The sequence below is a fragment of the Trachypithecus francoisi genome, unplaced genomic scaffold (assembly GCF_009764315.1).
Source record: "Trachypithecus francoisi isolate TF-2019V2 unplaced genomic scaffold, Tfra_2.0 Lachesis_group2, whole genome shotgun sequence".
Lineage (NCBI taxonomy): Eukaryota > Metazoa > Chordata > Mammalia > Primates > Cercopithecidae > Trachypithecus > Trachypithecus francoisi.
In genome coordinates this window covers 40,243,666-40,261,124 of record NW_022681465.1, presented here as the reverse complement: position 1 = coordinate 40,261,124, position 17,459 = coordinate 40,243,666, and the positions used below count along the sequence as shown (strand labels likewise).

Below are 17,459 nucleotides of genomic sequence, written 5' to 3'. Positions count from 1 at the left end.
ATTCCTTCCCCTCGTGCCCTGCATCCTTCACAGGTACTCAGATTTATTAGTGTCTTGTGCATGAAAACTGTTTATTTATGTGAATACAAGCAAATGAAAGTGCATATTTCTCATCTTCCTCCCTATAGGAAACAGAATAATAGCCTCCTCCAAAATGTCCATATTCCTAATCCCCAGAACCTGTGAATGATTTGCCTTTCATGGCAAAAGGGATTTTGCTGATTTGATTAAGTTAAGGATCTTGAGATACAGAGATTGTTCCGAGAGGGTTCATTGTAATCATGAGGGCCTTTATAGGAGGGTGGCAGTAGAATGAGCATTAGAAGAGAAGGCAGTGTGATGGCAAGAGATTTGAAATGGCTGCCCTTTGCCCTCAGGGGCCCTGAGCTAAGGAATAAAGATGGGTTCTAGAAGCTGGAAATGACAAGGGGATGGAGTCTTTCCTCAGTGCCCCCAGAAGGAACCAACCTTGCTGAGACCTGGACTTCAGCCCAGTCATTCTGATTTTGGACTTCTGACCTCCAAAGCTGTAAAGAGAATAAGTCCGTATTGTTTTAAGCCACTGTGTTTGGAATAATTTGTTACAGCCGCTCAGTCAGTCCAGTAAACAGCTGGTTTAATTAATTGTTTTGTGAGGTCTTAATACCTGAAACACAGCATTTTGTTAAACAAGTTGTTCTCAAACTGTGGCAGTCATCAGAATCCCCTGAGGGTCTAAATAAAACAGGGGCTGGGTGTGGTGGAATGTGCCTGTAGACCCAGTTACTTTGTAGGCTGAGGTGAAGGATTGCTTGAGCCTGGGAGTTGGAGTACAGCCTGAGGAACACAGCGATAGCTTGTCTCCTAAAAAAAAAAATTAAGGCTGGGCACGACTGGCTCAAGCCTGTAATCCCAGCACTTTGGGAAGTCGAGGCCAGCGGATCACCTGAGGTCGGGAGTTCAAGACTGGTCTGACCAACATGAAGAAACCCCGTCTCTAGAAAAAATGCAAAATTAGCCAGGTGTGGTGGCGCATGCCTGTAATCCCAGCTACTCGGGAGGCTGAGGCAGAAGAATCGCTTAAACCCAGGAGGCGGAGGTTGCAGTGAGCTGAGATCATTCCATTGCACTCCAGCCTGGGTAAGAAGAGCGAAACCCTGTCTCAAAAAATAAATAAAAATTAAATTAAAATACAATTTAAAAACCCAGAAACAGAATGCTGGGCCTCAGTGGCAGAGTTCTGATTTTGTCCATCTGGGGTGGGACCTGAGAATTTGCATTTATAAGAAGTTCCCAGGTGATGCTTATATGTCACTGGCCCACAGATCATGCTTTGAGAACCCATAAGACAATTAATTCCAGTTTTCAGGTCTGGAGCAGCACCCAGCTCCTTGAGGGCCGTTCCTTCTGCGCCACTCTCTGCCCCAGCCCACAGGAGTTTCCCTTGCCCTTCCACCACCAGTGTGACCTTTTACCTCTAAGACCAGGCTCCTCCTTTCTCCTTGATAGTTTTTCCAGTTCCATCACTCAACCCCCATTTTTCTAATTATGTTTCACAAACATTTGACTGAAAGACCAGACTTTTCCCTGAGGCCTAGGGTAGCCTAGCCGCTACTGCCTCCCAAAAATGATCTCTCTTTGTGGGAGGGTGGGTGGGAGCTGGGAGCTGATCTAGACCTTCTCAGGATCACACATTCAGCCCTGTGCCCTCCTTTCACATTTTGTTGACCTTATAATCTCTCCTGCTCAGGGTTTCTCTGGGCTTATACTGAGCGCTGTGTCCTGGACCCTTTGGACCAATCAAAGACCCAGGACTGTGAATTCTCATAGAGTTGATACAGGAGTTATTAAGAAATAATTTGTAGGCAGATAGTAAGGTTTTTGGTGGAATTTTTCCTGTATTAAGAAACAACTCTTGAACCAACTCTTTCCTAACAGAAAGGGCGGCTTGAAGGGCCGGGCCAGCAAGCTTTGATATGCCAATACAGGCCCGTAAAAACTGGGCTCACTCAGTATGGTGATTCCCACCATCTTTTCCTTGTCACCGGGTCATGGCCACCTCCAGATAACACCATGGGTTCAGAACATCATGGCGACCCGTATTTGCATACTAAAGGGCTAAGGTGGGAGGGCCAGGCTTTTTGCTGGCTAGGTAAATGACGCACCTTGTCAAACCAATCCCCTGGGCCTTATGCAAACCATACACCACCTCCTCCAGCATCCAAATATAAGCAGCCACTTTTTGGTGCACACAGGGTTTTCTCTTCGAATCCCCCCTCCCTCTGTCTCTGTCCTGGGGAGGTACTTTCTTCTTCCTTCCTTGTTTCTTGCCTAGTAAATTTTTGATCCTTAAAATCACTCCACGTGTGTTCATATCATTACTCCTATTGGCTCGAGGCCAAGAACCCTGGTGTTCCTCTGGTCATCAGAGCTGTATCAGAGTTAATGTAAAATTAAATTCTGAAAAAACTTAGCAACCGTCTTATATGAATTTTTAAAGCATTTTAAACATAAAATTTCAGTCCCTCAATATTTTTTGTTTATAGTGATAGAATTTTCTACTGTCTCAGAATATACATTTTTACCTGAGTTGTCTACCTTTTGTTAATTTCTGATTTTTAAAAAATATTCAGCTGCCTTGTAAGAATGAGAAGAAATATTGGAGCACAATCATAAATAAATAATCTTTTTAAGCCTAAGAGCCTTGCAACACCAAATTTGGCTAAGCAAATTCTAAAGAGAGTTACTGAGTAGCCACTATCCTCAGGCAGGCTGGCTTGGAACGGGAGAGTGCTTTTTCCTTCCTTCTCCCAAGTGGAAGCATCTTGCTTTTTTTGCCTTTACTTTTCATAAATTTAAGGCTGAGGAAAAATGCAACATCCTCAGTTTCAGTTTCCATAAAATTAAAATTTATGTAGGCAATTTTCATTTTCCTCAAAATCTCTTGTCTAATTCTCTCCCCATTGTCAAGCCTGAGTCACTGAACACACCATTGTTCTGGGGGCTTCTGTCCCATTGGTTGGAAGAGGACTAGGGTTGGTGTTCTAAATTTAGTGACTTCCTCTGAGGAATGGATGCCTCTGAGGCAATAAAGCCGTTCTAGTTTAAAGTAACTACATACCAAAATCCCTGAGAGGCCACCTGCTAGAACCCTGCTTGCAATGCCGCAGTACCTAGGCGAGGTTAAAATGCTTTCTTTGACTAGACAGAAAGCGAAAGTTAAGAAAATTCCTTAGCAAGAACTCAGATATAAAGATTATGTACAAAAGCTAACAGGCGCTATTAAGTATGCCTGGGCATTTTTCTAAGCTGCACATCACCACCACAAACAACAACAATAACAACAAAACCTTCTCTTTTACAACCCTCACAATTTTTGTTTGTTTTGAGACGGAGTCTCATTCCATTGCCCAGGTGATCTCCGTTCACTTCAGCCTCTGCCTCCTGGGTTCAAGTGATTCTTTTGCCTCAACCTCCTGAGTAGCTGGGGTTACAGGCACCCGCCATCACGCCCTGCTAATTTTTGTATTTTTAGTAGAGACAGGGTTTCACCATGTTGACCAGACTGGTCTCGAACTCCTGGCCTCAAATGATCCACCTGCCTTGGCCTCCCAAAGTGCTAGGATTCCAGGTGTGAGCCACAGCTCCCAGCCTGAACCTCATGACTTTTAATGAATGTGATAAGAAAGACTGATTTTGTATAGCACCTTAGTAGGCATTGGGTGGCCCTACGCTGCTAAAGGGTGTCCTTATAAACATATTTGTTGCTTGTAACTTACTTTTTTGTTGTTGTTCACAAATGTCATTTGCTCAGACATCCAAGGAAGATGGGCTACCATTAGCTCTTACTTTTTGTGTGTCTTCTAACACTCTCTCCAAAATATAATAGTTGCTTAGGAAATGTCTGTTGAATGTAACAGAACACAGCGGGGAACACAATGTCACTGGTCTCCAAGTGGATGGTATTGACTCTTTCGGTCCAGATACCCATTTGTGCTTGGGGCCCAGGGAACTTGGCCAGAGGGCTCAGGGGAGAGGCATAGGGGACACCAACATCAGTGGAAGGGTGTACCCACCTCAAGGTACTTCACAGGCAGGACCTCAGGGAGGGGCAAGTGTGGAAGGACAGGAGGTCCATGGGAGGCACACCAGGAATAACTTCAGGAGACATTGGGGCCTAGTTTTGGAGCAGGCAAGAGGTGTTTGCATGAATTCCATAAGCTGCTGAGGCCTGAGGAAATGGAAAATTCGTTATTATTTCAATATCACCATTTATTGTGCTCTTACTGAGGGCCAGACATTCTGCGTACATGATTTCCTTCAGAAGAGCTGATATGGCACAGGAAAGTGGTCTGGTGGGGTGGCTGAGCTTGTGATGAAGCCAGACTGTGCAGGCAAATTCACATCCCAGCTCCAACCCTTACTGTGTGACCTCAGACAGGTAAAGTGACCTCTCTCTGGACTTTATCTGCTCATTATAACATGCAGCTAATGGACTACTAACCCCATAGTGTCACTGGCAGGAGTAAATGAGGTCATACGCATTAAGTGCTGAAACCAGTGCCTTGCACAGAGTTAGCACTCTGCAAGTATAACCACTCTCATTATCTCTATCATTTTATTGTCCCAGCAATCCATCCAATGGCCAGGGGCTGTCAGTGTCTCTGTTCTAAAATGAGCACAGTGAGTCACAGCCTAAGGCCATGTGGTTAATAAGTCACAGAGCTGGGAAGAACTGGGACCTGACTCCAAAGCTCACATACTTCACCGACTAGCAAACAGCCTCCATAAGCATTCTCAGAAAAATGTACAATAATCCAGCAAACACGGACGTCAATGTTCTCCTTTGAGGATGCTGTTGCCTTGCTGTCTTTGGGCAATGCGAGGGAGGCTGGGCATGTTGCTGGGAGACACATTCTTTTAGTTGACTTGCAAGGCTGACTCCAAGGTCAAGGAGTTATTAAGGTCATCCTCCCTCCCCACTTTCCTTCCCACCCACCTCTGAGGAAACTATTCCAAAGTCTGACCTGATTAGGATTCTTCAAATGTTGTGTCTTGTTAACACACCAACCTTGTGGTTAATATTTGACTTAACCCAAAATGGATAATAGGAAAAAACAGCATGCTTGGTGGGAAGTGTTTGGGGAGAATGGAGAGCTGGTTACAGGGCTCATTCAGCCGCAGGGAAACCAGAGAGTGAGGTTTCTCTGTTAATCACCTTTAATTTTAATTTAATTAGTTAATTTAATGTTCATTATCCTTAATTCTTATAATAAGAAGCCAAACTGGAGAGATTTGCTAACCTATAGTCACACAGTTGGGAAATCGCCTAACCAGGATTTGAATTCAGTCCACGTGGCTTCTAATCCATGAAAGGAGCAGGAATTTTAGATTCTAGGGCCAGTTCCTTTTAGGAGCTGAGCAGCTTAAACATTCTCTCATTGAAGAAAATATACTTCAATAATGTTATAGAAAAAGGAAGAAAGAGAGAAGAGAGGAAAGAAAGGAGGAAGGGAGGGCAGGAGAGAAGGAAGGGAGGAAGAAAAGTATAGGTAGCTAGAAAAATGTGTTCTGACTGGTTCTGTAACTACTGTAGACCAGTGATGTGTTCAAAGCAAGACCAGCAAAACTGGATAAAAATGGAAAAATTTTGTTTCTGGGCAAATGCTTCTCACACCTTCTTGTAGATCTTCTTTTGAATTTATTACTTACCATGACACCCACAATACAGCCTTGTGACCATGGAATTCTACAGTCCATGAAGAGCAAGTACACCTTTTTGTGTTTGCTAACTGCTTGCTGCAGTTAACAGAGTCCTAGAATTTATGATTTTCCAGGAGAGTTCAGTCTTAACGATGCCATTTATACACTTGTTGATGCTTGGGACTGTATTGATAAATCAGCTCTAACAGCTCTTGGCACAGACTTTGGTCTATAATGATGCTTGAATTGAACCAGGAGATGAAGACTTTGATGGACCTTGTGTCATTATTGAGAAACTTGGGAATTACGCCAGGTTATCAGCTGAAAGTATAAATAAGTTACAGAATGCTGACATAGAAGAAATGCCAAACATTGACATGATGCACCCATTCAGCATCTGTCTCAGGCTGTCAGAGCTGCTATAACAAAATACCATAGACTGGGTAGCTTATAAACAACAGAAATATATTTCTCATAGTCCTGAAGGCTGGGAAGTCCAAGACCAAGCTCCTGGCTGCTTCAGTGTCTGAAGAGAACACATTTCCTGGCTTGTAGATGGTGCCTTCTCACTGTGTCCTCACACGGTGGAAAGGACAAGCTAGCCCTCTGGATCCTCTTTAAAAGGGCACTAATCCCATTCATGAGGGCTCCACCATTATGTCCTAATCACCTCCCACAAGGTCCCACTTCCTAATACCATCACCTTAGGGGTTAGGGTTTCAACATATGAATTTAGGAGGGGCAGAAACATTCAGACCATAAGAGCATTCCTTGCATGAAATGGTGTTAACTGTGGAAAAGCAAGTGAGAGCAGCAAAGGGAAGAGAAGTGAAAGGGCAAAATATTAGCATTTCCATAAATGACCCATAAAATGAATTCTGAGGGAGGTGCTTCTTGAAAAAAGGGCAGGTAAAAACTTTGAAATATAATGGGTACTTAGTTACTACTTTGGAAATTTACAATGCATGTAACATATCAAAGGCTCTGGCAAGTCCCAAGGTCAAGCTTCCAGTCCATCTGTCTTCACAAGCCTGTGTGAATGTCTGCTAAGTAAATTTACCAAGTTTGGGGTCTTTCCAGTGCTACCCCCTCGCTCTGCTGCTAGTGTCCTGGACAAATGAAACATCTACTTCTTTCTTTCGTTCTTTTTTTTTTTTTTTTTTTTTTGTCTGAAATGAAGTCTTACTCTGCCGGCCAGCCTGGAGTGCAGTGGCACAATCCCTGCTTTCGCGCACCTCCCAGGTTCAAGCGATTCTCCTGCCTCAGCCTCCCAAGGAGCTGGGACTACAGGCACACACCACCATGCCCGGCTTTTTTTTTTTTTTGAGATGGAGTCTCACTCTGTTACCCAGGCTGGAGTGCAAGGGCATGATCTCGGCTCACTGCAACCTACACCTCCCAGGTTCAAGTGATTCTCCTGCCTCTGCCTGAGTAGCTGGGATTACAGGTGCCCACCACCACACCCAGCTAATTTTTGTATTTTTAGTAGAGATGGGGTTTTGCCATATCAGCCAGGCTGGTTTCAAACTCCTGACTTTAGGTGATCCACCCACATCGGCCTCCCAAAGTGCTGGGATTACAGGCGTGAGCCACCGCGCTTGGCCTAATTTTTGTATTTTTAGTAGAGACAGGGTCTCACCATGTCGATCAGCATAGTCTAGAACTCCTGACCTCAAGTGATCCACCCGTCTTGGCCTCCCAAAGTGCTGGGATTACAGGCATGAGCCACCATGCCCAGCCGAAACATCTAACATGTTGCAGATACTAATTCCACAGTACTTCCAGAGTGTCTCAAGGGTAAGAGTGGATTAGGAGCCCTGACTGAGCTCACCTGCTGTATGACTCCACATGACTCACCCCCTCATCATCCCTCTAAGCTGGAGGTGCCTCTCAGGGAGGCTGTTTTCCATCCATCCTCTGTTGCCCTTTCCTGTATCTCAGCAAAGGGAAAGAGGTAAATATTTTATATGCTTGTGGGGTTTAATGAGGCTAAGAGTATCTGTTTTTAAAGTTTATCAGATAAAAGGCATAGACTCTCAAAATGAGCACAAGTCCTGCAGGCCAGCACTGTATAGCCCAGCATTTCCAAACTCATGGAACCCATTTTTTCATGTAACATTTGCTGATGTGCCATGGAACCAGTGTTCTGAGACAGCTGCTCTGGAGACTCTGAGCTCAAGTAGTTGGGATTACAGGCATGTGCCACCATGCCAGCTAATTCTTGTATTTTTAGTAGAGATGGGTTTTCACCATGTTAGCCAGGCTGGTCTTGAATTCCTGACGTAAAGCGACCTCAAGCGATACACCTGCCTTGGCCTCTCAAAGTGCTGTATACAGCCTCTTTGAATGCCTGGGAAACACTGCTGAAGATTCCGTATACCCTGACCTTGGTAAAAGTAGACCATTATTTGGTACTACCCTCACATGGCAGCAATTTGCTAGATTCTCTGTAAGTAGGAAATTTCCGAACTACCAGTGTCAGCCACCTCTTTGGTTCAGAGCAGTAATTTTCAACATTTCCAAGCTTGTAGACCTCCCCCCCCCTTTTTTTTTTTGCCATAGTAAAAGATGGGGCAGACCACAGCCTCTCTACATATACTGGTGAGCTTTTGCCATCAATTGAGAAAGCAGAATTGGTCAAAAGCTACTATGAATGCTGGGATTTTTTTTTCTTAAAAAAAAGTAAATTAAATATTTTGAATAGATAATTATATGTACATGGCAGTTATCCTTGAACTGAGTTTATATTTTATTCCTTGCTGCTTCCACCATACAGAAAATAAACCAGGAAAAACTTCTAACTGGGTAAATCAGCTGTTGACCTTTACTGAAATATTGGAAAAGGGCCAGGCATGGTGGCTCATGCCTGTAATTCCAACACTTTGGAAGGCCGAGGCAGGCAGAGCTCATGCGCCTTAGTGGGGATCACTTATCCCTCACTTATCAAATTCCTATAAAGGAGGAGGGATTTTTCTTCTTCCAGCTCAGGGAGTGTTGAAGGAGCACTTTGCATCCTTTGCTCCTTTTCTCACTTGGAGGAGGAGGAGTCCTCTGGTTAGATTAAGGACAGTCTATCTGCCATTGGGCCACACCTTCACACAGGGGTGGGGAAACTGACTCAAAGATAACCTAAGGTGTGGCCGCCCCTCCCTTGTGCTGCCAGTTAAAGGCTTTCTGGATGGGGAGGAGACCTAGGGCTCCTTGGTTTTCCTGTGGTTTACCTGTCTGGAGATGTCCACACTGTCCCCTTTCTGGGGGCAGCTGTCCCTGCCACCTCCTGCATTTTTTAATCGTACAGTGACTGCTTTGGTGAGGCTAAAGGAGATCTTCTATGCAGGGGGCTGGATAAAGTCACCCAGAGTCAGCTCTACACAAGGGTCGCATTCTAGATGTCAGGGGACAGCCCCCATGGCCACAGGTTCCAGCTGAGCTCTTTAATTCTGTCTTCCCAGGAGTTGCTGGTCCTCCATTCCCAGAGTGGGTCCTTTGGTCCCCATTTAACACATCTGGTTAGAACCCTGGGCAGACTGTGTTAAAGATCATCCACACTCAGTTCTCGAGGATGACTTAATAATGGGAGGAAGTGCAAAATCTCCACCCCATAAACAGCTGTAATTTTACATATGAAGTGTCTTAAGTTTCACAAGAGAATAGGAAGGAGGCCGGGCGCGGTGGCTCAAGCCTGTAATCCCAGCACTTTGGGAGGCCGAGACGGGCGGATCACGAGGTCAGGAGATCGAGACCATCCTGGCTAACATGGTGAAACCCCGTCTCTACTAAAAATACAAAAAACTAGCCGGGCGACGTGGCGGGCGCCTGTAGTCCCAGCTACTCGGGAGGCTGAGGCAGGAGAATGGTGTGAACCCGGGAGGCGGAGCTTGCAGTGAGCTGAGATCCAGCCACTGCACTCCAGCCTGGGCGGCAGAGCGAGACTCCGTCTCAAAAAAAAAAAAAAAAAAAAAAAGAGAATAGGAAGGAGGCATCTCTGCTTGCTTCTGAGAAAGCTCAGCTGCAGGTCCCCCAGAGGCTTCAGCCCAGTCAACTAGGAGGGAGGAGTTGAGCGCGCAGGAAGAGCCCATAAAAAACCCCAGAGCCTCACGTTCTGTGCCATCATTGACTCTCCTAGTTACCCCTCTCTCTCCCACCTTCAGCTCCGCACAGCTCACCAGAAAAGTCGCCTGGGGACAGGAAGTATAACTTGTGCATAAATATAGACCCATTTTAAGCATCACTTGTGCTTAAAGGGACCAGACCAGAATTCTCTTCCCATAATGAGCAAGATTAAATTCTGCCCCTTCAAACATTCAGTGCATTTAATAAGAAGACCCCTATTAAGGCTGGGTGTGGTGGCTCACGCCTGTAATCCCAGCACTTTGGGAGGCCGAGTGGGTGGATCTCTTGAGGTCAGGAGTTTGAGACTAGCCTGGCCAACATGGTGAAATCCTGTCTCTACTAAAAATACAAAATAGCCAGGTGTGGTGGTGTGCACCTGTAATTCCAGCTACTCAGGAGGCTGAGGCAGGATAATCACTCGAACCCAGGAGGCGGAGGTTGTAGTGAGCCAAGATCACGCCACTGCATTCCAGCCTGGGTGACAGAGTAAGACTCTGTCTCAAAAAAAAAAAAAAAAAAAAAAAAAGACCCCTATTAATATAAGAAAGGAATTCTAAGTAAAATATCTCAGGAGCCCCGTTCTTTACAATATTATGGTATAGTCAATTAGGGAGCATGGCTTTCTCTGGCAACCAAATGTCAAGATAATGACCTAACAATACTCACAGGGGATATAAATACTGTGGTCTGGGCCACATAGATCCATTTATCACCAGTTTAAGAATTTACCATTGGTTTAAGAATTTACCAGTTCTTTCTCCCTCCTTAAGGGGCATCTTTGGACAGCCTTGAATTGGAAGAAATGGCTGTCTGGAGTCCAGCCCAAAGAGCCAGGCTGGAGGAAGCAGAGAAGGTGGTTATTAAAATCAACAACATTCGCAGGAGATTGGATCACTTACTTTCTTCAATAAACAGAAAGAGTAGAGCTTTGGCTGTTAATTTTTTGGTTGGTAATTTTTGGTTTTTGTTTTGTGTTGTTTTGTTTTGCCAGCCCCTAGTGCCAGTCTCTCCATCCTCTTTGAAAGATCATTCTTTCTATCCTTGCATATCACACAGAATTACTCAGCAAGGAGCAGGGCAGAAAACAGGAGGTTACATGAGAGTCCACACACCGGCCAGGGAGCTGCCAAGTCCCTTTTCCCTGCTTGGCAGCCAGAACCCTGACGATGAGGCGCAACCCCCAGCTGTGAAGCTGGAGAGACTGAATGGCTCAAAAGAAAAGGTGTCCAGGAACCAATAATTGGGGGATCTCCCAATGAGACAGCCAGATCCACACCTGTTCATTTATTCTTTAATTTGTTCACTCAGGAAAGAGCCTACTATCTGCCAAACAGTCTTGATGCTGCAGATACAGCAGTAAATAGACACCAATCCCTGACTTCAAGGCACTTATATTCTAGTAGGGAAGAGACAGTAAACTAAATAAATCATACCATATATTAAAAGATAGACTGGGTGTGGTGGCTCACACCTGTAATCTCAGCACTTTGGGAGGCCAAGGCAGGTGGATCACTTGAGCTCAGGAGTTCGAGATCAGCCTGGGCAATAAGATGAAACCTTGTCTCTACGAAAAATACAAAAATTAGGTGAGCTTCCATGGAGGTATGTGTCTGTGGTCCCATCTACTCAGGAGGCTGAGGTGGGAGAATCACTTGAGCGTCGGAGGATTGCTTGAGCCCGGGAGGCAGAGGTTGCAGTGAGCTAAGATCGTGCCACTGCACTCCAGCCTGGATGACAGAGTAAGACCACATCTCAAAAAAAAAAAAAAAAAAAAAGATAAATGCTATAGAAAAAAATAAATTGATAAAGAGGGATAGGGAATGCTAAGTGAAAATGGAAGGGAGAGTGTTAGATAGGGGGATGGGGGAGCCCTTGCTGAGAAGGTGAGATTTGAACAAAGACTCCATCTATGGTGAAGCTATCAGTTGGCAAGCCTAACCTATGCACACAAGTCTTCCAATCAGTTTTTTAGTGCCTCATTCTTTAAATGTTTACAGATAGTCACATCTCCAGACATTTGAGGAAGGCTTTCAGATGTAAAAGAGAAAGAAAATTGGGGCTCAGAGGAAAAATAATAAAAAAGAGAAAGACACAGTTTGCTAGTTTTCTTTCCATAGCCATTCTCCACTTCTTCTTGTATAGATCTCCTCTTTTTGTATAGTTTTAGTGAGTTTTAGTTGGACAAGAGGCTTCCCAGGCGGGGGCCCCTCTGCCTAGCCTGCCCTGCAGCTGGTGGGGCTATCACACTAAGGTCTGGCCAATAGGATGTGAGCAGAAGTGATACATACAACCCCTGGGTCAGTCATGACCCCTTGGAGCAAATGCCAGCTGCCTGCCTCTGGACTTTTTTGATAAAGAAGCTTGTATCAGGCATTATATCTTTGTTATAGCAGCCTAGCATGTATTCTGACTCATACACGTGGGTCAAAGGAAAGAGGAGATCCAACATAGGAGAGAAAAAGGGAATCCCCAGAATGACAGTGAAGGGAGATCCCAGATAGAGAACCCTGTCTGCCCCAGGACAGAGGGCAGCAGTCCAGATTGGAGCAGTGTAATTTTCCATGTTGAGGGTTCTCTGTAGTTGTACAGTTTTTAACTTGAGGACAGAAAGCTGAAATGGGCCTGAAGCAGATCCTTGTCTGTACTTAGCTTGCCTGGTGGTGATGACATTTCTGTTCTCCCTGCTACACAGCTGGCCAGCTGAAGAGCTCCTCCTGAAAGCTGGGGGCAGGGACAGGCTGAGCTTAGAAGCAGAAAATGCAGAGCAGCCCTCTGCCATTACCACATTTCTGGGGGACACTCCACGCTTGGTTCACACAATAGCCTCCCTGATCGTGGCGTGCTGTGTTTCCAGAGACTCACTCAGCACCACTTCTGCTTCCCCAGAAGAGGCTCTGGAACACTTGCAAGGGATGCTGAAGCCAGTCTATAACTCAGTCCATGTTCAGTTTACCTGTTCTTGGGATTGTTTGTCTAATTGTGATATCACCTTTTTCTTACACAGCTAGGTCGATGTTCCTGTTTTTCAAAAGTAAAATGTATTGCTTAGAGATATTATAAGGAGTAAAACTATAAAGTATCAGAATGATTACAACAAAAATGAACTAGTGGTTACCTCTATGGAAGGATGGAGAGAGGGAATACCCTTGGGGAGGGGCACACGGACCTGTAAGGTACTTTATCAGGACCTGGGTTTGAGGCAGTTAGAGCAGAAAAGACTTTTAGTACTATTGGCTTTTTAAACCATATGCATTCATTGCTTTGATAAAATAGCTCTTCTGTGCTGGGAACTGGGTTTCCATAGTTAAGTCTAGGTTCTTGCCATTGGGTAGGTTTTTTTTTTTTTTTTTTGAGACAGAGTCTCGCTCTGTTACCCAGGCTGGAGTGCAATGGCATGATCTCAGCTCACTGCAACCTCCGCCTCCCAGGTTCTAGCAATTCTTCTGCCTCAGCCTCCTGAGTGGCTAGGACTACAGGCAAGTGCCACCACACCCAGGTAATTTTTGTATTTTTAGTAGAGATGAGGTTTCACCATATTGGCTAGGCTGGTCTCGAACTCCCAACCTCGTGATCCACCTGCCTGGGCCTCTCAAAGTGCTGGGATTACAGGCATGAGCCACTGTGCCCAGTTGCCTTCGGGTACTTCTGAATTTGGCAAGAAACCAATACAGATGATTAACTACAGCGTAGCCTGATAACAGCTGTACGGTATCTATATGCAGTGTTTTTGAATTCCAGAAGAGGAAACGATGATTTTCAGTCGAAAGGCCATGAGAGGAGAGAGAAAATATAGGGGAACAGTCTGTAAATCAGGTCTTGAACAAGGAGGAGTTTCAAAGTAAACCAAAGGAGAAGAAAAGCATCTCAGGAGAAAGAAACACAATGAGCACGGACAAAGAAGTGTGAAAGTGCAGGGAAGTGGTCCAGAGTGGATCAGGCACTGTAACCTCTGGTGGGGGAGGGGAGGGGCGGCATTCATATTGTGCAGTGTGTAACCTGAACAATCATCCATAGCGATCCTGGTTGAAGGGAGTGGTTAGGGCCCATAAAAGAAAGAAGCGAGAAGTGCAAGGGCCTTAAGTGGGAAATGGCAAAAAGGAATATGAAATGAAAAAAGATGTCGGGCGCGGTGGCTCAAGCCTGTAATCCCAGCACTTTGGGAGGCCGAGACGGGTGGATCACAAGGTCAGCAGATCAAGACCATCCTGGCTAACAGGGTGAAACCCCGTCTCTACTAAAAAATACAAAAAACTAGCCGGGCGAGGTGGTGGGCGCCTGTAGTCCCAGCTACTTGGGAAGCTGAGGCAGGAGAATGGCTTAAACCCGGGAGGCGGAGCTTGCAGTGAGCTGAGATCTGGCCACTGCACTCCAGCCTGGGCGACAGAGTGAGACTCCGTCTCAAAAAAAAAAAAAAAAAAAAAAAAAAAAAAAAAAAAAGACTGTTATTAAACCCTAAGCATTATTCAGTAAGCTGGAGCTGGCATTTATTTCAATATGAAATTTCAAATTATATCAACCATTTGTACCCAATGAGTGACAGCAGCACATGTCTTTATTTATATTGGCATGGCCAAACATAAACACAGTGTTAAGTTAGTATATTTCGCCTAACATTCCTTAATGTTTTGAGAACATGGAAACGAATTGGACAAAAATCACTGAATCATCTACAGGTATTTTTTTATTAGAAAAGAAATTAAGTATTGTCACTGGAGACTGAAGAAGGAAATTAACAATCTTACAATTCTAGAACAGGCAAACTTTATAAGGGGTTCTTAAGTTTTCAAAGTGTGGGGGCTCTTTCACAGATACACTCTTGGTGTAGGGGGCTGTAGTTTTCTCAGATGTTTTACATTTTGTGCTTTAATCTTTGCTGGTAGTCTAAATCAAATAAATACACAGTGTTCAGGATTATCTGGATAGCCATCTTAAATAACAGAGTGTTCCACATGACCACAGCCTCTGCACTTGTGCCTCTGATCCATGTGACACCAAGACCAACTATGCTTTTTATATGATTTCTCCAATTGGGTCCTGTGACCTTTCACAGAATTGCTGAACATTTCCTATGAGATCTATGGAGGACAAGATGGAGAACACTGGTTCGGAGCAGTGATTTTCAAGGTGGGATGGGATGGGGTGGGGTTGAGTGGAGAGATGCATGTAGTTTGAAAGAACACATTCAAAATACCCACTGATTTTGTAATACAAACTCCATAAAGTCAAGCAGCAAAATGATTTCAGCTAATGGACAGCAGCAGATAACCAACTATGGATTCATCATTGTGGAGAAGGAGTCTGGATAAACATAGTTGAAAAACACTGGCTTAGAGGTAGAGACATGCCGACACATGGAGAACAGTAAGAAACGTGTGCCAAAGAGAACAGTTGAGGGTCAGTGAGCGAATCCTGGGCCAGAACTTGTCACAGTCTTCTGAAAACCAAAGAGCGCATCCAGAAGAAAACCAAGATGGCCCGTCAACCTTCTTGGCCCTGTGGTTAAGAGCAAGTTGATTCACTTTTAAATACGTAGCCAAAAGAGGAAAAAAGCTGTTTGTGCCCCCAAATTCATCCACCAGGAAGTGCTGTCATCATTTGCAATTTCACCCAGCTCTTGAGGACAGATGTCAGCATGGGGGGCCTGCTCTGCCAGGAAAGAAAGAATGGGATCTCCTTGTAAGGCAAAATCCTTCCTTTCTTTCATTACCAGAACACTTACACCTGCCATTTCAACACACCCTGTTGCGGATGGCCTTGAGATGCAGCTGCCGGTAAAATACTGACAGCATAGAACACAAAAGGCCAAATGCAAGTAAGGAGACTTTCTGAATATGGGGGACTCTAATGCCCACACCAAAATAGAAGCAGTTTGAGAAATGACATTTCCCATCTTCTCCCATTCTTAATCTAAGCCTAAATTGCTAAACATGTCCCAGAATAGGAAACATTTGGTACCACCATTAATTGGGTTTGAGTGCTTTTAGTATCAGTGGTAAGGCTAGGAAGTGAACTCAGACAGACATAGGGTGCACCTGCTGTGATGATATTGTAGAATTACGATTAGAAGATTTATAGCATTGACTATTTCATTTCAGGGAAATCAGTTGTATGTTTTCAGACCTTTTTCCCCCTTCTGTTGCTATGTGGAGTAACCATCACAAATTATATATACTCATTGCCCAAGAGATGAGTTATTAATTAGCAGGCAATAGATACCCCTCTAAGAACATTTTGGTTAAAGAACCATTCATTTCTCCCTCAACTAAAGCAGCCCTTATGTCTCTCTGTGTACAGGTCTCTGAATTGGCCTGCTTGGGAGCTGGCTAGCGCTAGCTGTGCTGGGGAACTGGGGGAGGGAGGAGCTCAGACTCCAAAATCATCATGGTTTCTTTCTAAAATGTTCATTGCCCCGTGGTTTTCCACAGAGCCAAAGATCTCCTTTAGGTTACTGATTTTAGAAAACTTTGTTTTGGCTTTTGGGAAGCCAATTAAATAGAGTTGATCTGCCAGATGAACACAGGTAAAGCCAAAATGACCTCAGTTTCACATCGCATTTTGAATAAATCCAAATTGTTTACCACGGCCTGGGTGCTCTGGCCCCTGCTCACCTTTCTCGCTATCCTTCCTTCTTACTGCACTTCATTTACTCTATTCATGCTTTCTTTCTGTTCCATGAACATCCCTTACCTGTTGCCACCTCAGAGTCTTTGTACTTGCTATTCCCTCTGCCTGAAAAGCTCTTCTGCTTCATCTCTGCTTAGCAGTCTCCTTGTCAATCAGGTCTTAGCTCAACCCTTCCTGAGAAAGGCCCTCCCTTACCATGTTAGCTCAATTTTCTCCCCACCCCCTGACATATTCTATCACATTATTCTATTCTATTTCAGGATTTGCTTGTTTTTGATCTGTCAACCTCTCTGGAATATAAGTTCCAGGTTATTATTTTATGCATCATTATATTCTTATGCATCTGGCACATGCTCAATAAATATTTGTTAAATGAAGGTGGAGTGAAAGAATTTCTCCCATTGACACAATCTCTTTGTAAAGTGTGAAATTCATTAAGTAATTGACATCACCATTCCTCAACTCACCCCAAATCATTTTTCCCCAGCTAGAATGCTGTCCTACAGTATAACAAACCATGACAGAAGAATTCCACGGTGTCCCATGTTCCTGGCCTAGCACCTCACCTGCCACTCACCTGTGGTTACTGCAGAGCTCCAATCTGCTTTAGCCGCGTCAGCAGTTCCCCACTCTGTTGCATAGAGACTAGATCACTGCATCCGCCTATACAATCTTTACCGATAAAGACTCGAGGAACCTAAAAAAGCACACAACCCAGGACATTACTACATTACTAGACTAGAAAGAACATATCCTACCACTAAATATTTCCCATGATTCCAAATTTTTAAAATCACTTTACAACCTCCTCATGTATATGCTTATAGGACAGGACTTCCTTACTGTTATAAGGGGTAACATTATAAACCCAAGAATGTTTTTAAGCCAGAAGAGTTTTCAAGTTGAGTGTGCTATGCATGAGCTTGTCCAACTTGTCAAAGGGATTTTAAAATTTCACTCTACGGAAACATGTTTCAGGAGAATTCTGATTGGCTGCAGTCAGACTACCTAGATTGAACTCTACTTTCTCTGCATCAGGG

General features: G+C 44.4%; 1 protein-coding gene across 7 annotated transcripts in view; it reads right to left on the bottom strand.

Annotated features, from left to right (window-relative positions):
• Positions 1-17,459, bottom strand: part of GLRX (glutaredoxin) — a 44,084-nt gene that overhangs the window by 20,773 nt on the left and 5,852 nt on the right. The window contains exons 2-3 of one of the 7 annotated variants that reach the window (XM_033179077.1): positions 16,997-17,116; positions 6,413-6,472 (exon numbers count right to left, since the gene is read on the bottom strand). In XM_033179077.1, the coding sequence (XP_033034968.1) occupies positions 17,003-17,116 (114 nt within the window). In that variant the 3' untranslated portion in view covers positions 6,413-6,472; positions 16,997-17,002. Of the gene's footprint in view, positions 1-6,412; positions 6,473-11,569; positions 12,517-14,329; positions 15,442-16,996; positions 17,117-17,459 lie in introns of those variants that run through there. The other 6 variants (XM_033179079.1, XM_033179075.1, XM_033179074.1 and 3 more) reach the window with 6 other exon arrangements.